Source organism: Thunnus thynnus, chromosome 10 (assembly GCF_963924715.1).
Source record: "Thunnus thynnus chromosome 10, fThuThy2.1, whole genome shotgun sequence".
Taxonomy (NCBI): domain Eukaryota; kingdom Metazoa; phylum Chordata; class Actinopteri; order Scombriformes; family Scombridae; genus Thunnus; species Thunnus thynnus.
Window position 1 is genome coordinate 14,022,496 of NC_089526.1, and position 23,144 is coordinate 14,045,639.

Genomic DNA, 23,144 nt, shown 5'->3' on the forward strand with positions numbered 1-23,144 from the left:
TCTTTCACTCTAGCACTGGCTTGAACTATGTATATTGTTATTAACTACTGTGTATGTCTACAATATACTGCGAGTACTAGTTACTTAATTTCTAGTGGTGAACCTACAAAGACAGTAGGCTCTCCCTCCATTGGCTTTTTGGGTCTGCAAACAAACGCCTCATTCTCCTACTTTGATTTCACTACAACTCAAGCTTGCATTTATTTTTGCCAAGACAAGCAAAGCCAAATACTGGGGATAAGAGTCCATTGCAAAATACTACTAGCTACAGCCACCTGACATTAATGGTCCATTTGAGCATGAGAGATTTCTCCTGAAACAGCACATCAGTTCACACAGAGATAAACTTGTTCCAGACATGAGGTGGACCTACTGTATTATCTGGTAAGTTTGATCTTATTTTTAACCCGCATGTTGCAAGTTTTAATGATATTTTCCTTTTTCATGAATTTCATTATTATGAATTATTATGATCATTATTTTCAAAAATGTGCAGTACCTACTATACATGTGAAACCACTTATAATATGTCATCATTCCTGCATTATGCATTGTTGACAATCAGTGTTCTAGATATGTAGTTTTTATGGTTGACTGAGAAATCAATTTCTCAGAATAGGGAAAACCACAGCAATCTTATGTGGTTGCAAAGGTAAAAAAGTGATTGTGTCACTGTGTTTGTTCTTTTTCTGTTTGCATCAACTTTGGACTGGCAAGTTCCAACTCTCTCTGTTTATGCACCTTTCTAGGTTTCTGTATGCGTCAGTATGTGAGTGCTGGCGGCTGCACTGCTCTGAGCCTGTAATACATGGGGAGGTCCGGTCCCCGCAGTATCCCCAGCCTTACCCTCCCAACCTGCTGAAGCAATGGGACCTCTGGGTTCCCGAGGGCCACCAGATCCAGCTGTCCCTAACACACCTGGATATTAAAGTGTCTGCAGGCTGCTATCAAGACTCTCTTACAGTCAGAGCCATACTGAGACCTAAGATTAGATAATATTCCAAGCAATAGATCAATGTTTTTGAACCCAGATTTTAGTTGAATATTTATTTCTTCACTTTGACTTGATGACTGGCACAAATTGAGGTCTTGAATTGGAACCATTGACTCCGTCATCAACTACAAATCTTAGTAGGACGACTCTAAAAGTGTATCTGTTTCTTCATCGTAATATACTGTAAACCATGTCTGCGTGTTCACATGGCTGCAGGCTATGAATACTTATTTTAAAGGGGACGTATCATGCACATTTCAAGGTCTATATTTATATTTTGGGACACTACTGGTATAACTGCATGATTTGCAGCTCAAAAAATTCCTCATTTATTTTAAGCTGGCCCTTTACGCAGCCCCTCGGTGTAGCCTGTCTTAAACAGGCCATTTTAGCTCCTGGCTCTTTAAGGCCCCCCTCCTGATGAGCCCACTCTGTTCTGATTGGGTAGCGGCTCTGGAAGATACGTAAACAAACAGTAGTAGTAGAATTTCACTTTTCTTTACTGGAAATGGAAACTTCTTAAATACATCCAGTGTTTCCCCTATAATTGTACAACAAGAACCCCCTCCAGGCCAAAAAAATATTTTTTTAATGCCAAAAATAATGCCAAATATCCATTCATTCGGAAATGAATAGCATTTGGGAGCCTCTGTACAGCGCTGTTCTGAAACATGAGTTAACCTCTGTGTCATTGCCTGGGAAACTCTTGCTAGCGTAGCTCATTTTAAGGAATAGGGCAGTGTGTAATATGTGTGCGTAGCGGATGAGCGAGCAATTGAGTGAAAGAGCGAGTGGCAGAAAAATGACGGTGAATGCGAGTGGGGGAAAGGAAAAGGTTAGCAGTGCGTTTGTAGTCTGGCAGTAAATGTACAGTATAGACTACAGTGCATCAGTTAATAAATGTGGCAGCTTGTCAAGACCAAGAAAAGTCATCTCTGTTGTTTCCCCAACTTCTGGAAAAGTGAAGGGGGTTAGCTCCAAATTTAGCAACAATGGGTTAGCCTAACCTGTCAACGCTAAAGAGATAAATAGCGAACGGAGAAATGTGTGGCTGCTGAGACTCCTGACTTTTACTGAAGCCAGCTCTGAATGGGCTTTTGACTTTCAGGGAGTATTTTATGTTCACCTCAGGTTTTGGACCTTTGACCATATTTAACATAGACATCCAACATCATAATAGTATAAAAATAACAGAAAATCACAAGGAGCATAATATGTTCCCTTTAAAACACAACTGATAGGATGATGCAAAATAGTGCTAAGCGTGCACTACCTGGGAGTGAAATTCATGTATGACAAATGACTGAAATAAGTGACTTAAGTAGGAGCATAACTATGTCACTCATCGTTTGGGGTATGAAACACACAAATGGGCCATTTGCCCAATCTAAGCCTGCCAGTTCCATATAGACAGGTACTTGTTGGAAGGCTTCACAACAGCTTGTATACCAAATACAACATACTGCATACCATGAATGTAACAAGTGTCCTCCTGAGTAGCTATAGAATATTAGCATTAATCAGAAAATAGGCTATGACTAACACCAAATCCATTATGTATATTTTAGACTTCAGTGCATTAATATTTTAATGAAATACAAAGAACATTATTTGTAGTCATTTGATTTATTAATATGATAAATATTGAAGCTGAACTTCAATCTCAAAAGTATAGCTGATCCTCAAAGCTAAGGCTGACGAAATAGAGATTATACCAATAATAAATGACAGATATGTTTTTAATTTGTATGCATTCTTTTTAGTTTATTTTAGCATTCAATATGGTAGAGTCTTTCAACACTTTGAAATAAAAATGGATGTTTAGCCTAGTGTGTTGCGGGGTTAAGTCTCAGATCACACTTGGACTCCTTTTTATGCAGCGAGGATTTGACTTGACGCTCAGTTCCTCAACAACGCAATAGACTACTTTATGTACCAAAAAATGTATTGCATCCTGTCCGCACGCACAAATGTTGCTTCATAATTATGTGCTCTAACTGACCTTAGATAGAACAGGGTTTGTCAGGGAGTGCCTAATCACAATTATGGTCTATTATAATGTCTTTTTTGCTCTTTACATTTTTCAGGTTCTCTACCATCAAAGGGTCTTGGGGAAGTTTTGTGGCCAAGAAAATTCCACGGATTACCCCGGCAAAGAGCCAATCATTTCTCCAGGCAACATATTGACTCTCATATTCCAAACAAGTGACTCCACACAACAGCGCCAACAGCACACTGGGTTCTCTGCGACATACAAGGCAATAGGTAGTTTTTCCAGTCACTTACCTCTTCCTACCAATGCATTACATCCCTCCAGTCTTCAAGAGACATACCACCTGAAAACATAATTAACATGGTGCTTTTCCAGGCAATATGGTCAGTAAAGTTAAAATCATCAAACATACTGTAGATAACTGAATTGTCTCTCTATGATGATCTTGTGTTGATCAGCTCAATGACCTTCTCATTATCAGACATTGATGAGTGTTCAAAAACGGACACTGGAGATGGCTCAGGTCCACTCTGCTCTCAGATCTGCGTCAACACCCAGGGCTCCTACCGCTGCTCCTGCCAGCATGGTTACAAGCTTCATTTAGACCAGCACACATGTGTGTGTGAGTGCTGCATCAGTAAATACAAGTTTCTTAATGTGTGGCATCTTGTGAAGCTCAGTAGTTAGAGCAGGGCTTTAGTGCTGTCGAGTCAATGTAAAAAATAATTTTCATTTTGGGGTGAACTACTTCATCTCTTCAATTTATTGCATGAATATTTGCCACAATAACATTTGTTTTTATTGCCTATCCAGTATCCTGTGTTGACTGTATATTTGACAAGCTTGAGGATCGTCTGTCCAGTCCAGGGTACCCTCACCCCTCACCTCCTTTTCTGTCCTGCAAGTACATAATTTCTGTAGAGCCCAGATTCGCTGTCACTCTTAACTTCACTGACAACGTCCACATTAAGAGTGCAGACACTCAGCAAGGTCCCAGCTGCAGGCTGCAGGTAATGACAATAGGCTTCTTTTAACAAATAAAAAATAATAAGATGGCTATACTGATAGGCCTTGATGTACATAAGGAAACTTTCTACTACCCCTCCCCACATAGGTGACCATCCCAGACGGACCTACCAAGAAGCCGTGTAGCGAAAAGAGACCAGGTCTGATAGCTACAAAGTCTAGCACTGTCAGGTTGGACTACCACACTGATGTTGAAGGCCTGAGCTATAGCTGGAGCCTGGACTACAGCACACATGGTGAGGGATGGAGAGAAAGAGACATGGTGTTTCCAGGTTTATTCACAGTAAGCTGGGCACATTAATCAACGTTAACATTTAACATCAATTTAGGGCTTAGCTCAGCTACTTTTAGTCCTGACATAACTAAAAAATGACAAAGAGGTTGTCAAACAGAGGTTTGCTGCTCTCACGGAAAAGGCTGAATTTCAAGTTTGCTGCACCTGAAGAGGACAGTAATCTTACCTCTGGTCTTGTTTTTCTGGAGGTACTATCCAGGAGTTTAACAATGTGGCTTACAGGAAACAGCACCGTTTCATGCAGAATCAGAGAGACACAAGTCCTTATTTAAAGGATATGGCTGGAAATTATATATTTTTCTTATTGTCAACAAATATCATGTGCTGAGCCAAAACAACAATGAATCGATCCTATCTACACGTATTGTGTGCGTATCCAAAGTCTTACATATCTTATTCCTCTGTGCAGTAGACTTCTGTTGTTGTCAAAAAACTATTATACAACACATAGTTCCTACCAAGCAATCAACTAGACATTAAGAACATGCTCAAATCAGCATGACAGCACACCTAGCCATGCTCAAATGAAAAAAGCCTCATCACTAAAAATATTACTCCACCATTCATTAGACATGATATCGCGCTAACAACCGTCATTTCTGGTTAGATGACTGGTGATTGATTTGAATTATGGAGATATGTGAACCTGGCAAACTTGTTTTTTTCTTATGTCATTTTCAGCCGTAACTGTAACGTTTGATGATAAACAGTTAAACACGGTGGTCCGGCCTATCTGACATTACTGCTGTGCTTATTTTATGTACGGTGTTGCTTTGCTAGTGTCTTTGGTTTGTTTGTTTGTTTACGGGACTCGGCGCAAGCGCCTCGTTCCTGACCGCATCACTGTTGTGCCAACAATGACGGTAAAGCACACCCTCGAGTGTAATATTGCTTGATTAAGAACACATCACTGAGCCACACTAAGGCACTGGGTGACATGTTCCTTCGCCATGAAGAGTTTGGGCATGGTAGTTTGTTTAGAAATGGCTCCAAAGACTAACAACAGCGATTCCGTTTTCAGTCTTTGGACAGTAGTTCTGTGTAAAGCAGGCGACACTGCGCTCGCATGGGAACGCGATTCCATTTACAGTGCTTTGCTAGCTTGTTGTGCTACATATTATTACCTCTTGACTTTGTACTACATTGTACATTTCCCAAAAAACTTTAGAACAAAGTCAAAAGGTTATGATTTGTACCACAACAATCTAGTAAAGAACTGTGAATGGAACCACACACTCAGTAGCATCCACCTGCAGGGACTGGAGGGCAACAACTGTATGGGGCATGGCTACATAATGTGTGACGCAGTAGGGGGGGGTGAGGGTACACTGACTGACCACCTCAGTGTGGCGATGTAGAGCTGGTCAGTAATTGGAGCCCAGCTAACCAGCCATGAGCAGCTGCCATCAGACTCTCTGTGTCCATGCTGGAAAGGCAGACAGTCCTGTGGAGCTTTACCAGTCACTATAAACACATTCAAGGCCCTTTGTAAAAGTTTCTATGTGGTATCTGTGTTGTAGCTGAGCTAGTGGCTCTCCTACAAGAGGTTCTCTGGTGTGTGTGTGCCTGTGGGGGAGTGTCAGTATGTGGCTGTAGCCCTGCTGTTTATCATGGTTAATGTTACCGTTGTTAGCCCTAACACCACCAGCTGCTCTGTGCGAGAGGCACAAACTGAAGCTATGGTTAGCCAATGTTCTGATATTTATACTTGGTGTGGCAGCTGAAATAGACCTCAGGGTCTTGCCTAATATGTCATGGCAATGACCGTGTTCATTTAAGGACGGGCAGAGAATTTGACTGAACTGAATTTTCAAATCCATGCAGACACAAATAAGCTAATTTTGACTAGAAAAGGCAGTTTTTACATACAATGTGTATTATTGGAAAAATCACCTGCATTAAAATCATATGCCAACATAAGCATAAGTGATTATGTATACAGTGTAAAAAGAAAAGATCAGAAATTATATAGTGTGTATTTACCCCTTAAGAAAGTCACATAAACAATTCCCAAGGTGGACCCTTTGGCTGCAGTCAGTTAATAAGATTTCATCCAAATTACTGGTGCTATTTTCAAAATATTCTGGCACTCAGTGAAAAATCTTGTTGCCAAATGTACTGTATGGTCGAAGCTGGTATAGCTGTGTAACAGTGTACATTGAGCTGATGATTAGTGTGTGGTTGTCATGGTTTTTCTAGAGGTCAAGTGTCCATTTCCTGGGACTTTGGCTAAAGGAAGGTTCACCCCTGTCCTAAGTGAATATTTCTACAGAGACTTCATCCATGTGACCTGTGACCAGGGATACAAACTAATGAAGGTTAGATGTTTTTTCTTTTCTTTCACTGTTCATTTGCACCAAATGAAGACACTGCTAACAAACATACAAAAACATTCGTCCAATATATTACATTCTGTCAATCCACTCTATTTTTCAGGATGGTCTAGAGATCAAGAAATTCTCTGCCATGTGTCAAAGCAATGGACAGTGGCACCCATCTCTGCCAGAATGCCAAAGTATGTTTGTTTTGAGCACAATTCATTTTTAAAGTGTGATTCCACAATACACAAGACAATAATTTTTCTGTGTCTCACTGACCAAATATGGATATGTCCTTGTTTTGTTCTTCTGCAGTAATTGATTGTGGAGAACCCGAACCATTGCTGAATGGATGGTTGACCTTCCATTCTGGCCGTTCTGTGGTTCATTATCACTGTAATGAACCATTTTACTCTCTTGGGGGCATAAATAGTGAGACATTCATACATATTATTCCAAAAATAATACTATTAATAAAAACTTGATTACACAAATATTAAAAATGTATAGCTTAACTAAAAATAAATGCTATTTTCTTGTTCCCGCTTGCCCTCAGTTAGCCTAACCTGTGAAGCAGACGGAAAGTGGAGATCCAACCACGATGTTGTTGTCACTCCAACATGCATACCAGGTATTGCTCTGTCGCCAAAATAAAACCCTGTGATACATAATCTAGGACTCTTTACTTAAAACATGAAGTATTTGCCTGTGTGAACCTAATTTCTGTCTGTCCCATCCAGTCTGTGGCCAGCCAACAAAACTCATCTCTGCCTATCAAAGGATCATTGGGGGAAGTGAAGCTCCAGATGATACTATCCCATGGCAAGTGTTACTGAGCATAGATGGAAGAAGAGGAGGTGGCATGGTGATTGGAGACCGCTGGGTTATGACTGCAGCTCATAATCTAATATATAATGGAGAGAAAGCATCAAATGAAACAGTGCGGGTAAGAGTGATGCCATAGATGTTATGTACATACTGTTTGCACTTTTTAATAGTGTCATACCAGTACCATTTATACTGGTTCTTCTGTTATTTAATACTATACTGACACATACCATTGCACATATATTATACATATTTTTATTAGAAATTTTTACTTTTATTTATTGTATTCCTTATATATTCCCATTTCTATTCCTTTACAAATCTATGCTGCTTTGTGACTGCGATTTCCCCACAGGGATAAATAAAGATCGATCAATCAATTGATCATTCTATCTGTTAATCGATCAATCAACCTATCTATCTATCTATCTATCTATCTATCTATCTATCTATCTATCTGTCTGTCTGTCTGTCTGTCTACATACCCAGTGCGTCGATGTTTTTGAATTGACATTTATTTCCTCTTTATGCTGTTGATTTGCAGATTTTCATGGGACTTAATGATCTCGAAGAATTCAAGGACTCCCCTGTGTATGCTGACTCAATCTATGTTCACCCTGATTACAACAACACTAGCCATGTAGACTTCAACAATGATATTGCCTTGATCAAACTGCAAAACCAGATCACATTCAGCTCATCTATAATGCCACTATGTTTGCCAGCAGAGGGTGCCACATACATCACTGGCATGATGGGGTAAAGAAATAACTAAGGGGTTTCCAGTGCATAATGCTATATAATCCTTTTAAAAATATATTTTACAGTATTTATTTTCTTTGTAGGTATTTTGTGAACTATGTTGCCTGCATGTGAATCTTGTCCAGCTTCTAGATAGGAGTTCACAAAACTGTCTGCACTACATGTTTTTCAGACTGGTGTCAGGATTTGGCCTCACAGAAACTGCTGGCAGACGGATTTTAACAAATAAGCTGAATTACGTGCAACTCCATGTGGTCAGCCAGCAGACATGTATTCATTCAATCAATTCTCTGAAGAGGACAAGGAACCATGTGCCATCTGTGTCAAGTAACATGTTTTGTGCTGGAGTCCCAGACGGTGGAAAAGACTCCTGCCAAGGTGACAGTGGAGGCCCCTTTGCTCTGGAGGACAATGGACGATTCTGGGCTGCAGGGATTGTCAGCTGGGGGGTCGACTGCGGAAAGCCAGGCAAATATGTAGTCTTTACCAGAGTCACCAACTACCTGGACTGGATCAAAAAAACCATGCTGGAGAACTGAATTTACTGTATTTCATCACAAAGTCAGTAAAACAAATATGGAAGAATAACTTGGCTCATAGCTCTTCTTGCTGTGTCATCCAACTTACAATAAAATGATGAAAGTGAGGTTTAGACAGCACTTGGGCAGCCAGATGGTTGATAAGCCCAATAATTCTGTTTTGAAGTCTATTTTGCATAAATTGCAGTAAATTCATCTTTGAACACTAAAGTATGACATAGTGCTGCTAACAACCAACCAACAGCCAGCTATCAGAAATAGTAGGCTACCTCTTGTATCAGAGGTCACTTAGTCACACAATGCATGTTTTGTAAATGAATGAAAGTCTATGAAGCTCACCAGCATTCATTATTTATGTATTACATCAGTCCCCACTTATGGGAGCCCACAGGAGGAATTATGATTGATAAACACTTATATTTGCTTATAACTACATTAGAGTGTGTTATAAACCATTTATTAAGTGTTTATATTCTGCTTATAAATGCTAAAAATAAAGCAAAGTTACCCTACACATTGTAGTCATTTGATCCAATTATAAAAACAAATGAAAATGTTAAAATATAAATTATGGCAGCTTTAAAAATCACATTTCCCTAACGTCACTCAGTGTGACATTTTTTTTTCACTTTTGTTTTTGTGTGGATTAAATAAACAAGATATAGCTTGTTAATGGTGAGCTTTAGATGTGATTGTAGGCAGGTTTCGCAACTTTTGGACAGAGCCCGGCCAGCCGTGTTTCCTGCCTTTATGCTAAGCTTAACTTACCCACTGCAACTGTGTGGTCGTCAGTCAGCCTACCAGTGGGTGCTCCATCTCCATGGGGTCGTTAATATGCCCGGTTTAGCACCAGAATAAGGTGATAAAGACGCTGCACTTGAAAACCTACTTGGATGGGCAACAAAAAGGTGACATTTAAGTTTTGTCAGAGGTGTTTTCAAACAATATTTTTCGGTTTTACAAGTGAAAAGACAAATTGGATGAGACAGTCCCAAATGGGGCTAGCATTAAACTAAACTCAGAGTGTTATCAAGCTCATTTTACGTAGCTAACGTTAGCTTATAGGCTCTTGGCAAGAAAGCGAATAAGTATATTTTTCAAAAATGTCTAACTTTTCCTCTAAGAATTAATCATCATTAATTCATACATCAACTAAACTCCTAGCTGATTCATTCTAATAAATACAAATAAACCCTTTCTTGGAGTATAAAAAAAAGATTTTACCATGTGATTTTAGTGAAAGTGGAACGTTGGCGCTTGTTTCCATAGTGACCCATGATCTGCTCCCTGCTGCTCTGTCATTGGACGGTTCTCTCTACTCCATGGATGTATAAAGAGAACTGGATACAGGAAGAGCGCCGGGCTTTGAAGCAAATTTAACATCGTCCAAACCGTGTAACGTCACGTGATGCACAATGACCCAAGACGACTTTTTCCCATAGACTTACATTGTGAAAGAGACGTCTGTAAATCAACGGATACATTTTTTGAGCGTCACAACCCCAGCGAAATGACTTGTCTCACTATCATAATTTGATCCATTTGGTCCGATCACATTTCAAAAGCCTCGAAGAGCTGCACGATTGAATTATTTCATCCCCATTCAAGTTAGCTGGAGGGCTAAACCGGAAGTATCCGACTCGGCCGGCGAAAGTCATTACTGCGCTCGCTCTATGGGCCGCACAGATGCGGAAGCAATGCGGAAGTTGTTGAACCTTTTTGGCTTCATGCGCCACTCATGGCGCCACTGAGCGACTTTCATAGGAATGAACGGGGCCCCGCCTCCGATGCTGTATCCAGTTCTCTTTATATATCCATGATACAGTCATGCTCTGCTCACTTTCACTTTCTCTCCCCTGCTGCTGCATTACCACGCGCATGCGCCCAGCAGCGAGACACCTACGGCACAGGAGTATACTATCTCAAGAGTTAACTGTTAGATAATATTTAGGCTATAGATGTATGGCTGTCGTGCCTTTTAGATGAGTTGGGGAAAATGGTTAAAAAATACTAAGCGTGTCGCAACACAATGAGCTGCCGTGAGTTGTTGAAATCAAAAGTGAAAGTCCGTTTGTGTTTGTGTGCTCTCGTAGTTATTTCACTTCATCCTGTTTTAACGTTACTCAATTTTTAAGTTATAAAAACATTCGTGATTCGTGATTCATGATGATGATGATGATGATTGAAGTAATTTTGTTTGGATACTTCATGGCGTGCGTTTCTGGTAAGCAGTATTGATGCAGCACTGAACAATTATTGTGCAAATACATTTACCTTCAGTTGACTATCAAGATCAGACATATTCATTTAATAGAAGCATTATTTCGGTAATGCTTTATTTTACTGGTCTGTGCAATTCCTAATAATTTACTTTGAAGTTCCCTGGAAAGACTGTAATGTGTCTCTTTTATACTGTTGGGGACAGTGTTCATTCTTTACACTTCCACTCACATTGAATCAAATTAACTTTTAATCTAGTCTATCCTAGAGTCTTTTAGTGCAGCAGGTATATGTAGAACAAAGTTTTTTAATAAATAACACACAACTAAATGAAAATAAGTCTCAGAACTCTGACTCATTTGAATCAAATTACATAGTTTTGTCCAGGAAGCTTTCAAGACATGATTAGGAGATAACAGAGCTGTATTTCATTTCAGTTTAATAGCAGTCTACTGTTATGAGTTGACTTTTCAGTAAGTTAAAGGTAGTTAACCTCCACAACATTCCTGTGAATAGTAAAAAGATAACATTTTTAATTAAGATTGTATGTTAACCTTTTTAAGAAGTCTTTTTTAATTTGTTATCCACCCCCTTGTGTCACAGCTAATGGGGTTGCAGATGTGGTGCTGTCTTGCGCCCTGGTGGAGGAGGGAGTTGGACTGGGTGGAATGGGAGGAGGCTCTCACTTCACCCGGACTCCAGCCACTCTTGTCTTGAGAGATGTTGCAGTGGCTCCTGACGAATCCCTTGAGGCGCTCACGCCATTTGTCCCGCCCTCGATCGTTGATCCAGATGCCATCCTGTTTGAGGCCAAAGGTTTTTTCCTGCCTTGTCAACGTATAAAAGTTTGGTGTAATGTAAGAACAACCTGTGTTGAACTTCTCCGCTCATACTCTCCCCTCCATTTGTGGCAGTGTCATCACCGGACATCCCCAAGGCAGACGTGTTGCTCCACGCGGACTGCAATGAGCAGGAGGTGATGTGTGAAATAAGCCGTTACTCTCCTCGTGGCTCCCAGGAAGGTTCAGAACCAGCCTATTTTATGGTGTCCCTTAATGTGGAGGGAGTTGATTTCAGCACCTCAATGATTCTGCGGACTTTGACGCTAGAGAGGGACCAGTCAACCCTGATACAAAACAAACTGAGCCTGCCTCTTAGCCAGTCGGGAACTCTGCCAACTGAGGGTGAGATCCAGATTTAAAATCCCATCTCAGAGGAATAACTTAAAAGGTCTACTTTGTTTCAATACTCTTCCTCTGCCGTTACCTTTGCTTTCTGTCTCTTCAGTGATATTCCTGGTGTTTACCCCGGTAAAGTCTGTATCTGCCCCTCTGAGAGGTGATGTTCTCCTCAACTGTGGCTTCAAGCAGCAGGAGACACCCCTAGCGCAGGAAGTGGGCATTGAGTGGAGATTGCAGCATAGAGGAAAAGGACGGAAAGTGCTTGAGATGAAGACACGACTGGATGATTTAGAGGGGAGCACAGTGGGTAAGTGCTGTGTCAAGAGGTGTGCTTGGGCTTTACAGTTGTATCCAGGGTCTTTAGGAGGATTGAAGGAGGTGGGTAGTAGTTTGAGGAGACGGTAGTGATGGTGTGGAGGATGGTACATTAGCGCAACTTGGCTTCAGTGGCTTTGCAGTTTATGAACAAATAACTGCAAATGGACTCTAAATGCTCATTTTTAATGAGGTTTTTGAGGACAATTTTGGCAAATGTTACCATCACAAAAGATGTTTTAGAAAATACAAATAAGTAAACCATTAGTATAATGTATCAGGGGAAGTAAAGACATTTATAAATGTGTAGTTTCAAATGTTTGCCACAAATTAACTTGCTATTGTACCATCATATTACCACATGGATTAAATAGTAACAAAGATAGAGATTTGATTGTGAATTTGATCATGATCTTCATAGCAATGATTTCTAGTTCCTGACATCTTCAAGATATCAGTTCAATCAATATCTCTATGAGTCCTCTAAAACGTATGATACATGGGTAATCCAGATGTGTTCATTTTAAACATTTGATTCGGTGGATTGTTATGTTAGACCACAAGCTCTGAAGCTATGTAGGCTTAACTTCATAAAATGGCACAAAAATAGAGACACAAATACAAAAAAGTACAAAGACACAAATAGAAAGGACATGAGGAGCACAGTAACCATCCCTGATAACACAATCCTGTCTCTGTATGGCTGAAAGCTCCAGAACAAGCAAGTACGTTGACTTTGAGTTAAGATTATTTTGTCATTTCCTGTCTCGTTTTCTGTCTTCAGTGAATGCTGAGAGGAGAGGCTCGAGCATCGATGCTGCCCTGGTTGTTAGTGAAGGTGACGCCTCTGCGACTCTGACCAAGCTAAAGGTTATGGATGAGGGGACCTACATCTGCACAGTCAGTATAGGCCTTTTCCATGCCCAGCAGGTCATTCAACTCCATATTATTCGTAAGTGCCATCCTAAACTGATTTCTCAATGCAGAAAAAATCTATGGCGCATCTTCCAATTCTTCCTCTTTTGCTCTTCTTTTCAGAACCGCCCAGTGTTTCACTCTCAGAGGAGAAGTTGGTTTTGAAGTCGTCACCTCAGACACTGAGCTGCCACTGCAGTAAATACTACCCACTGGATGCTCAGGTCTGTTTAATGTAGCTGTTAACTAGTACAGCCTGCTATGTTATCCCTGCCATGCCATTTAATGGATTAGCAAAACACAAATCTCACAGGAAAATAGTTATTAAGTGTCTTAAAATATCACAAAGCTTGAGTGGATCATACAAGTAGAGATGACAAATACAGTATGTAAATCTATTAGACATTAGCCACCAGGTCAGATGTTTATTTGGTTGGATTTTGACTAAATGCATTTAAGTAAACCTTGAAGTAACTGTGCTGGCGGCACACTAATCTAGTGAAGAAACATGCGTCACAGCTCATAATCCTCCTCTCTCTTCCACCTTTCAGATGGAGTGGTTATCCCTCTCTCCTACAGACTCAGAACCCACTCTTTTTAAAGACCAGGGCTCTCTGTCCAGCCATCGGCAGCATGGCGATGGGAGTTACTCTCTGTCATCTCACCTCACTGTGCCCTCCGACATCTCCCCTGGAACTAAAATTACTTGCAAGGTGTCTCACCCTGCCCTGGACGCTCCTCTCTCTATCAGTGTGCTGGTAGAAAGACCTGAACCAGGTATTTATGTGTGGCTGTTGTGAAATGTCAAAAGTATAGCTTTGCTGAAGGGAAACATACCTAAGTGTTGTTAAAGATATAGAAATCTGAAATACCACATTTTTTTAGAAACAGTAATAATCATCATGTTTATTTTTTAGATAAAAATATTTTTTTTGCCTGAAGATTGTTGATTGTATTGATTACATTCAGTATACTGTATATCTTTCTACAAATCCTGTTCTCTCTGTCTTTCACTCTACAGATTCCTATTGGTGGGTTCTGGGCTTCTTGGTCATCACTGTGCTTTTCTTCTACCAGGTCATGAAATAGATTAGTAGATGTTCTAGTAGGTCATCCAGATCTGAAACTGAGCCCACAAAGTTTATGTCATAATGATTATGTCACTCTTGGATTACTGATTTCTTACTTCTTACTTCTAGCTGAGCTGGAAAATACAAACTTATGTCTGTAGATTATAACTGTATTTCAGTTTTTAGCTATATAATTTATGTGCTTTATTAAGTTGTTGTTGAGTGTTGTCAGGGGTAAAGTTGCACTATACAAGTTTGGAGCTTGTTTCTTGTTTCCTTCTTCAGACTTTGCATAATCACACAAATTTTATTTGAATGCAAATATTAAATCAATGGTACTGAAAATATTGATAATCTGAGACATACATCAGTAATGTATGGTCAGTAAATGATTATTGTTTTCTTGAATTTGAAGTGTTGCTTTCCTGTCCATGTTTTACTATTAATTACCCATCAGAAGTCTACAGAGTTGCATAAATCTTGCACCACAAGAATAACAAATACAACTGAAATTAGCAGTTATACAGCAACAGAGCGAGTAACAATAAAACATGAGACTGTGGGTCTGATTCTGACTGGATTAAGTTATGCAGGTCTTGAACTGTTCATAATGCTACTGTGTGTGCACTGAGAGTTAATGTGGGTTTATTTGTTCCACTCATCAGAATAGAGTGGAAAATTGGGCCATGCACTCGTTTGTTTGCTAGCTCTATTACCACTGGTATACTGTTAATTAGTGTCTTGGTTTAAAGCATTGTAAGTTTATTTTTGCACGAGAGGACTTATTTGTCATACTGTTTTCATTTGGTTCTTACTGACGCTATTTTAAATGTAGCTTACACTGTATGCCTTGTTCTCTTTTTGTGTGTGGTGTAGATATTGTACTTTTCATTTCACAATGAAGGATTTTGTCTCTCAATATTAGTACATTTCTTTTTTTTTTTTTTACAACTGATTTAAGCTTTGTTGTAGATAAATCACAGACTTTCTCTTTAAAAAAAACAGAAAATTTTTGTCAGAATCATAATCTGTATGTTGGCATGATGTAGCTGAAGTGCACCAGTGGAGTAGACTGTGGATAAACATTTGTAAACAAGGTCTGAATTGGCCCATTATGTTAATAAAATACAACAAAGGTCAGCATACAGTTCTGTTGATGATTTCTTTATTGGCATCAGCAAAAGTGGTAAGCATGCATTTGTTTTTGCAAACCTAGTTGCATCTCTTACTGCATTTTCAGGTTGTAAATCACAAAACATGTTGGCATATCTCATGTGTTAATTACCAAATAATATTGTTGCACAATATCATCTGATAATTTTGATTAACAGCTACAATTATGCATAAATGCATTTTGCACATTAGGTTGGATCATATTTTCACAATTTGATCAACAAGAGAGGAAAATGAGCTTTTCAGTTATATCCAACAACCCCCCAAAAAATCTGAAAGAATTTATAAACGCTTTTTCAGGAGCATATTAATCTGACAGATATGTACTATGATTCAACTCATACAATCCTACTTGTTTTTAACAGTTCACTATAGAAGCAATTGTTTGCAGTCTCTGAATATTATTTTTCTCTCAAAAGCAACTAAATTCAACAAAATTTGGCAAACTCTTGAGCATCATTGCATTGCATAAGCAGTAATTATCAGATCAGAAAGACATTATACACAGGTCCTTAAAACCACTAACAAAAGAAAATGTACAATCGGCAGTTAGATTCAGAAATGGCAGATACACAGGTCACACAAATAGGCAAAACTATGGACACCGTTTGCCATGCAAGGAAGAAACAAACACCTCATTTTGGCCTTTACCGTACTGCAGGGGATGAGTGAGTCTGTTTTTATGTGAGTGAGGGGGGAAAGGGAGGGCCAGGTGGCTCTGCGGTTCCAAATTGTCTCTTTTCTCCCTTTTTCCTGCTTTTTGAAGATCAGGTCAACTTAAACGACGATCAAACAAACAAACCCTTTGTCAGAACAGCTCTCAACACCAGTGGACATTTGTACCTGTTTGAAATGTGACTCTACACATTCATCTGTCTATGGCTGTGACTCTGTCCAAGTCAGAGTTAAGAGACCTTCCTCTGGTCAGCTTGTGTGTACAGTAGATTGTCTGTTAGTGGCTGCTTGTCTGTTTTTCTTGCTGTGCATAATACTACGCCACTAAGCATAACACTACCACTATGCCACAACCTGTAGTACAAAAACCCAGGTATAAAGTAAGCACAGTTATAGAACTACTTCATCAATAATTGCTTATCAGTCCAGAATTAAATTTCACTTATTTATACAGGAAAAATAAATGTTACAATGCTCTTACTACCTTTCCCTGAATCACTTTTTCCTTCCCTTATACTCTCACACAGTCTCTTTTCCTTTTCCATGTTTTTTTTCTTGTCAATGTCATTATTGAGTGTTGCAGAAATAAGAGACTACGTGAGAGACAGTTAGGCAGGAAAGGAAACGAAAGAATTACTAATAAAAAGCCCATCAGCTAAACTGGGAAAAAGCTACTGGCTACAATACTTTGGGTCACAAATACACACACGCGCATACAACAAAAATTACCATAATCTTAATCTATCATGACTTTGTGTTAGTAAGAAGCAATGATGGCAGCAGTTGTGACAGAAGGAGTGTGTTAGTATCAATTTACAAATGTAGGACTCTCAAAAAAGGTAATATGAACAAGCTTTGGTGTGTCTGGGATAGAAAGGACTGCAAACTCTTGTTCGATCTTCCTGCACACACCCGCACCACCTTTGTCTCTCCCACCGTAGCTCCGCTCAGTGGGCCTAGCCCAACGTGTTCCTGTGTCACAAGGGTTTTCTCTCCCCCTCTTTCCCTTTCTTTCTTCCTCTTTCACTCTGCCTGCTGCGTCCTTCAATAATACATGAGGTGCAGAGACAGGAGAGAGTGAGTAAGACTTTACACCAAAACAGTGGAAGAAAGCAACAAGAAGGGAGGGAAAGGGGGACAAAGAGCAGAGACACCTATAAACACTACTGTCATGTATAAGTGCAAGATGGTTTGATGGAAGACTGTGTGAAGAGAGGGAGGAGAGGATGGATAAAAGGGGAGGAGTGGCGTTTGGATTTATTTTTTCTCTTCTCTCTCTTCCCTCTCATATCTTTCTCAAGTCCATATCCATCTCTGTTGCTCAGTAGAAGAAGTATACTGCGAATGAAGGAGAGAGGGAGAGTCATTAGTCTAATGGCTCCAGCAATGCACCATAGTCTTAAAATAAAACAGGCAGAGAACACACTGAGCTCTCCTTTTTATAGTGTTTACATGTGTGTTTTTAAAAAAATAAAGAACAGATAAAATTGACATTATATAAATTATTTAGTGTAATACGAAATCATGAATAATTGACAAATCAGACACAGGCAGATGTGGGCTTCTTAAAGCAGAAATACAAATACTATGTTGGTGCTGTCTTACACCTGCCACAAAATCAGAAGAACCATCTTTGTATCATATATTCCTGTAAAATTAACAGCATCAACACTAATGTATACTGACATATCAGAGCTATTTACAATGTCTTTTTCTCTGCTGCTAAGAGAAAAGCCATAGCAAACGCTTAATAATAATCTACTTTTTAAAATAAGCTTATCTGTTGAAAAAAACAACTTATCTGTCAGTTATCAGTAAACCAGACAATCTTTATATTAGGATGGAGATGAATCTATCTACTTACAGAATATTATTCCAACCACAATGACTCCAATGATGCCCATCATGATCATCATCTGTAAAGAGAAAACTTTTACTATAATGGTTCGTCCTCAACTTTAAGCTACAATGTGTTTATGCGTTAAGTTCAATACATAAAAACAGAAAAGAAAAGATCTGAGTATCATTTGTTGTACTGAGGTTATTCAATCTCCGTAGTATTTCCGAATCAGTAGTGAAAACTCTACAATAACATTTCCCATTTTCCTCAGAGCATCTGTTCAGGCCTCCACAGCAGCTCATTAGCAGATTAGTGTGTGGAGAGCAAGATGACGGCATTTCCAGAACAGACACTGCGTGTTTGCCTCAGCGCACCTCAGCTCGAGCGGTTGATCAGTGCATTAAATTAAAAGCGCTATGGATTTGATACACAATTCAAATTGTCACTATCACTGTGAACTGCACCACACACTAACAGGCATATTGTTAATTCAGACTTGGATTGCATTATGAGTTTATTTCAGTGAAAACAATCTGGTTAATGGACCCAGATTAATATGCCCACCTTGCAGTTCTTCCACCAGTACTTGTTCTTTAGCTTGGCTGCACAGCTTTCAAACTGGGAGGCTCCGGCTTGGAGAGCGTCCGCTCTGTCATCCAGCTCTGAAAGCTTCTGGTCCCTTTCCAAAACCTTGTCCACATTCACCCTCATGATATCCACCACCTAGCTCACAAAAAGCGAGGATGGGAAAGCATTTGGCATTGTTGAGGAGGAGAGATGAAGCACGACATGCATAGCTAAAGAAGGGGACGGAGGGGTTTCTAAAGGTATATATAACAAATGAAAATAGAAAAGCAGTCACATCCTATTTGTTATATAATAAGAAGACCAGACTTTTTTTTTTTTACCAGAAAAAGCAACAACACAGCATTTTTAGATGCTAGCTTGTCCCTGGACAGGAATAAGCAAAGTGCGCAGATGTCCAAATACTGCATCACTCAAATACTGACGAGTGTTTCTATTCCAGCTGCGTTAATACTCTTGACGCACTGCAAGTAAAATCAAATTCTGGGCCAATGTCTTAGTCTGGCCCGCTCTACCTCACCTCCTCAACTTGGGCCTGTGTCTGCTGTAGCCTGCGGTTGCTGGAGGTATTGGGTGGGGCGGGAGGTCCACCGGCTGGAGCTCCATCTGCACCGGGGGCTCCTGGAGCACCGGGGGCTCCACCTGGAGCAGCAGCATCTGGGGCAGACCTGAGAAGAAGCAGGAGGAAGAGGAGCAAAGGAGAACCTTTGATATTCTGATAACTGATCCTTATTTACAGCATGAAGAGAATACTTCACTTTATACTGAGAAGGGAAAAAAGGCTTTGTATAAGCTTTTTTAATTGGAGGAGTAAATTAAGCTCATTCACCAAATACAGAGGAATAATTAGGCCAGAGTGGAGAAATCACACATGCCAAAGAAGAAAAAAATGCATATGTACAAAAAAGTGGTGAGGAATGCAGAAACTAGAATGTGAAGGGGCAGAAAAGAGGAAGGAAATGAGCAAAGAATGAGTGCAGAATAGGACGAGACTAAGAAAATGGTATGCAAAGAAAGAAAATAAGAGGAAAGAAGAGGCATGGGGAGAAATGTAAGAAAAAGAATGATGGGAGAGAGGATGCTGGTGAGAAAAAAGGGGGAGGGGGTGTTCTTTTGATGGATTACAGAGAGTTGGGTGGTACTGAGAAGAAAAGCTAAAGCTGGAGAGAGAGAGAGAGAGAGAGAGAGAGAGAGAGAGAGAGAGAGAGAGTTTAAAATGAGGAGCTCAAGCTGAAGGAGAGGAGTGAAGGGAAGAAAGGGTTAATCCAGCAGGAGGGGGAGAGGGAATGGGTGCAGAAGGTTTAAAACTGAGCAAACAAGCTGATCATGGGGAGAAGCCACTGACTCAGCCTCCTGGACAGTTTAACACAAAACACAGTCCAGGTAATTCAGCATTAGGTCTTAATGAAAAAGGATGAACAATCAGTCATTTGACATTCATGTTTCACTCGCAGATGATGACTCCAAAGTCCCTAAAACCCTCTGATCCACAATGTGTTTTGTAATAAACTATTTTTAACTATCTATGATGTAAATTTATCTTTAAAAGCTCGATTTAATTCTACATGAAGCCTTAGAGTAACAGCAGTCAACCCTTGAATACATAATTTAGTGATGCTGTGTCGGAAAATTTTACTTGCGTCAGCAAAATCCATCAAGCTTAAATAAATCAGTTCAGTTCTCGACCCCCGCATGAAAAAACCCCCCACATATTCATTTAAATACATATTTATCCAAAGCATTTCAATAGATATTTTAAATGATGTTGTTGTGAAAAGAGTGCAGTAAAAAAAAACCCGCATTAATACTCACATCTTCTATGCAGCTGTTTGAACTGACTCACGGGCAGCGGAGGAGGGGAGACGGGCTGAGAGGCAGGAGAGGGAGGGTCTGAAGTACAGCACTAAAGAAAAAACAACAGCAGGATCACACACAGAAAGAGACGAGAATGTATAGGTCCAAACCAAAGTCCAAATTTTCAATTAGCAAAGTGATTAAAGTGCCGCGCTAACAGTAAACTGAGGCGGAGGGTCTTGGCGCAGTGGAGCCGATCTTCTAGCGATGCATTTATACTGCAAGTCGTCAGCAAAGTACCGCAATACCGAGACACGTAGTAGGGGGGTCGGGTGATAATTCACTGTGTGACGGGACCGGAGAGCTGGACGTGAAGAGAGAAGAGAGAGCAGCCTTAAGAGCAAAGTACTTCTTGATTATAATCCATTCAGGAGAAATCCACGCATGTTTAGATTCCTGCGGGTCTGCGTCCAGCTGCTCCAAGTGATGCTGCTCCTGGATGCTGAGGCGCAGCGCTGATTGGCTGGCTGGCTGAGTTGCCTCTTCTTAAAAAAAAAAAAAGCTACTGGCAAATGCGTGCAATTTCAAAAATTGAAGGGGAAAAAGTCCAGTCATGAAAATTCTGTTGTCTCTGTTTGATTTCTGTCCCCACCTCTCTCTCTCTCTTTCTCTCTCTCTCTCTCTCTCTCTCTCTCTCACTCTGTGCAGACTGACGTGCGTCTTGCGTGAAGTGCGGTAGTTCCGTCCGTGAAAGTGTTATGGCACTGTAGGCTGCTGCAATAATGCGTCTCTCTCCCTGCCTTCTCCACTTGGACTCGTAACGACAGTGCGGTACCCCTCCCCCCCCCCTCCTCCTCCTCCTCCTCCTCCTCCTCTCTCTTGCTCCCCTCACACTTTGCAGTACTGCAGCTCTGTGTCGGATAGGGCGGCAGGACGACACTGCGGTACAGTGGATGCCTACAGAGTGTTGACTCGACTGTTTCCTCCTGGCCTGGGATTCTCCCAATTCCCTCCTCCACCTGCTCTTGCATCACATTTTTGCCTTTGCAATACCTCCTGTTTAATTTCTAGGAGGGTCTTCTTCCATTTTGATTTTTTTTTACTCTGTGGGTGTTTAAGGAGAGGAATTAACGTGGAAAACATTAAAAATGTGATGCTTTTCAGTTGTGGAGAGGAAAAACATGACACTCTATATTGCCAAAAGTATGTGGACACCCACTTTATTTTGTTGTATTGTGCTTTAGGTTTGGTACCTTATTTTCCAATTAGAAAATCTTAATGCTACGTACAATTTTAGACCAGTGAGTGATGTTCTTCTCTTAGATCTGTCTTATTTGAATAATGGTTACATAAAATAATAAATAAGATACAACACATTCACGATAATACCGTGATAACTGGGTGCTGGATCCTTAAAGTAGTTGATAAATAATAATAATGGTTATATACCTGAGGAGGTATAACTATCCTGTATTTCACATTTTTAAAAAGCAAATCTAAGGGGGAAAAAAATTCATTTAGCAGATAGATTTTTTTCCCTTTCTTTTTATCATTTCATCACCTCTCAGATTAATCTTGCAGGGTGGGAACCGCTCTTTCAGGCAATGGTACAGGCCTTGTTCTTTTTGGTGATGTCCATAAAGAGATTGTTTCCCAGTTTGGTGTGTAAGAAGTTGACTGGCCTGCCAACAGCCTTGTGGAAGGCCTTCCCAGCAGAGTGGAGGCCGTTTCTATAGACCTGCAACGATTGATCGGCAGAATTGAATAAATCAACAAATATACTGATAATCGAATCATAAGTAATTTTTTAAGCAAAAATATCAGGTTCCAGCTTCTCAAATATGAAGATTTGCTGCTTTTTTCTGTCATATATAATTGTACAATAAATATATTTGAGATATGGAGCATTACTCAGACAAAACAAGATATCTGAAGATGTTACTTTGGGCTGACAATTTTATAGACTAAATGAGTAATTGAGAAAATTATCAATTACTTTTTACTGAAAATAGGCCTAATCATTAGTTCCAGCAGCATATTAATGCCTGTTAGAGTCAGAGCTGTAAATCAGCTGTTATTATCTTCTTGCAGATATATCAGTGTGTGTCTGCCGATTAGTAACAAGAAACTGCAGTAAAGAAATGCAAAACTAAGTTTGTGGTCATTTAGACATTACAATTTTTTTTTTTTTTAAAGTTAATCTTAGGGCTCCAAATCAAGATTGTTTTTAAAAATTTACTATCAGCCAGAATATTGATATCAATATCGGCCTCAAAAATCCATTATCGGTCAGCTTATAATGGCTTTGAAATTATACAACATTCATTCATTCATACAATAATCACATACTTTTGCTGATGTAATGTATGACTTCATACAGGAAAAAATATGAATGAACAAAGTAATGCTTTTTAAATGGTGTCAACGACTTTAAGAACAAAGTAAAGCATTAACACAATTCATTCTTGCACAACAAATTAGCAAAATCACCCTTTATTCATTATTTTAAATGGCTCCTCTCATACTGAGCTCCATCTCTGACCTTTGATCTCCCAGTGGGTCGCTCTCTATTCTGACATTCTCTGGCAAGATCATCAAAGCATTTGATCAGAACAAAGAAG

The 23,144-nt window shown here is 39.8% G+C and overlaps 3 protein-coding genes and 1 long non-coding RNA gene across 7 annotated transcripts; 2 read left to right on the forward strand and 2 right to left on the reverse strand.

Moving 5' to 3' along the window:
* The first annotated feature begins 196 nt into the window (after nt 1–196).
* Nucleotides 197–9,281, forward strand: c1r (complement component 1, r subcomponent). The gene is made up of 13 exons (XM_067601178.1): nt 197–384; nt 750–963; nt 3,082–3,259; nt 3,469–3,609; nt 3,801–3,997; nt 4,102–4,249; nt 6,508–6,626; nt 6,745–6,823; nt 6,942–7,058; nt 7,183–7,257; nt 7,367–7,572; nt 7,999–8,213; nt 8,389–9,281. The coding sequence occupies exons 1-13, from the start codon at nt 359–361 to the stop codon at nt 8,753–8,755; spliced, it is 2,082 nt and encodes a 693-aa protein (XP_067457279.1). The 5' UTR covers nt 197–358; the 3' UTR covers nt 8,756–9,281.
* LOC137191239 (uncharacterized) lies at nt 8,638–10,408 on the reverse strand. Its single transcript, XR_010930370.1, has 3 exons — nt 9,980–10,408; nt 9,524–9,643; nt 8,638–8,724 (listed from the first exon to the last, which is right to left on the reverse strand). It is a non-coding gene; the product is annotated as an uncharacterized lncRNA (long non-coding RNA).
* On the forward strand, nt 9,564–15,601 carry tapbpl (TAP binding protein like). 4 transcript variants are annotated; one of them, XM_067601176.1, is made up of 8 exons: nt 9,564–9,663; nt 11,579–11,791; nt 11,890–12,159; nt 12,263–12,463; nt 13,256–13,423; nt 13,510–13,610; nt 13,938–14,163; nt 14,408–15,601. In XM_067601176.1, the coding sequence occupies exons 2-8, from the start codon at nt 11,644–11,646 to the stop codon at nt 14,473–14,475; spliced, it is 1,182 nt and encodes a 393-aa protein (XP_067457277.1). In that variant the 5' UTR covers nt 9,564–9,663; nt 11,579–11,643; the 3' UTR covers nt 14,476–15,601. The 4 variants fall into 4 exon arrangements, with proteins under 4 accessions (XP_067457277.1, XP_067457274.1, XP_067457276.1 ...); XM_067601173.1 differs by lacking the exon at nt 9,564–9,663 and adding an exon at nt 10,626–10,794; XM_067601175.1 differs by lacking the exon at nt 9,564–9,663 and adding an exon at nt 10,626–10,794 and having other exon boundaries at nt 11,594–11,791.
* Nucleotides 15,602–15,604: 3 nt separating this feature from the next.
* Nucleotides 15,605–21,573, reverse strand: vamp1b (vesicle associated membrane protein 1b). The gene is made up of 6 exons (XM_067601177.1): nt 20,742–21,573; nt 20,542–20,632; nt 19,250–19,397; nt 18,709–18,867; nt 18,169–18,220; nt 15,605–17,642 (listed from the first exon to the last, which is right to left on the reverse strand). Coding segments are annotated over exons 2-6 (378 nt in total). The 5' UTR covers nt 20,544–20,632; nt 20,742–21,573; the 3' UTR covers nt 15,605–17,625.
* Nucleotides 21,574–23,144: the final 1,571 nt, after the last annotated feature.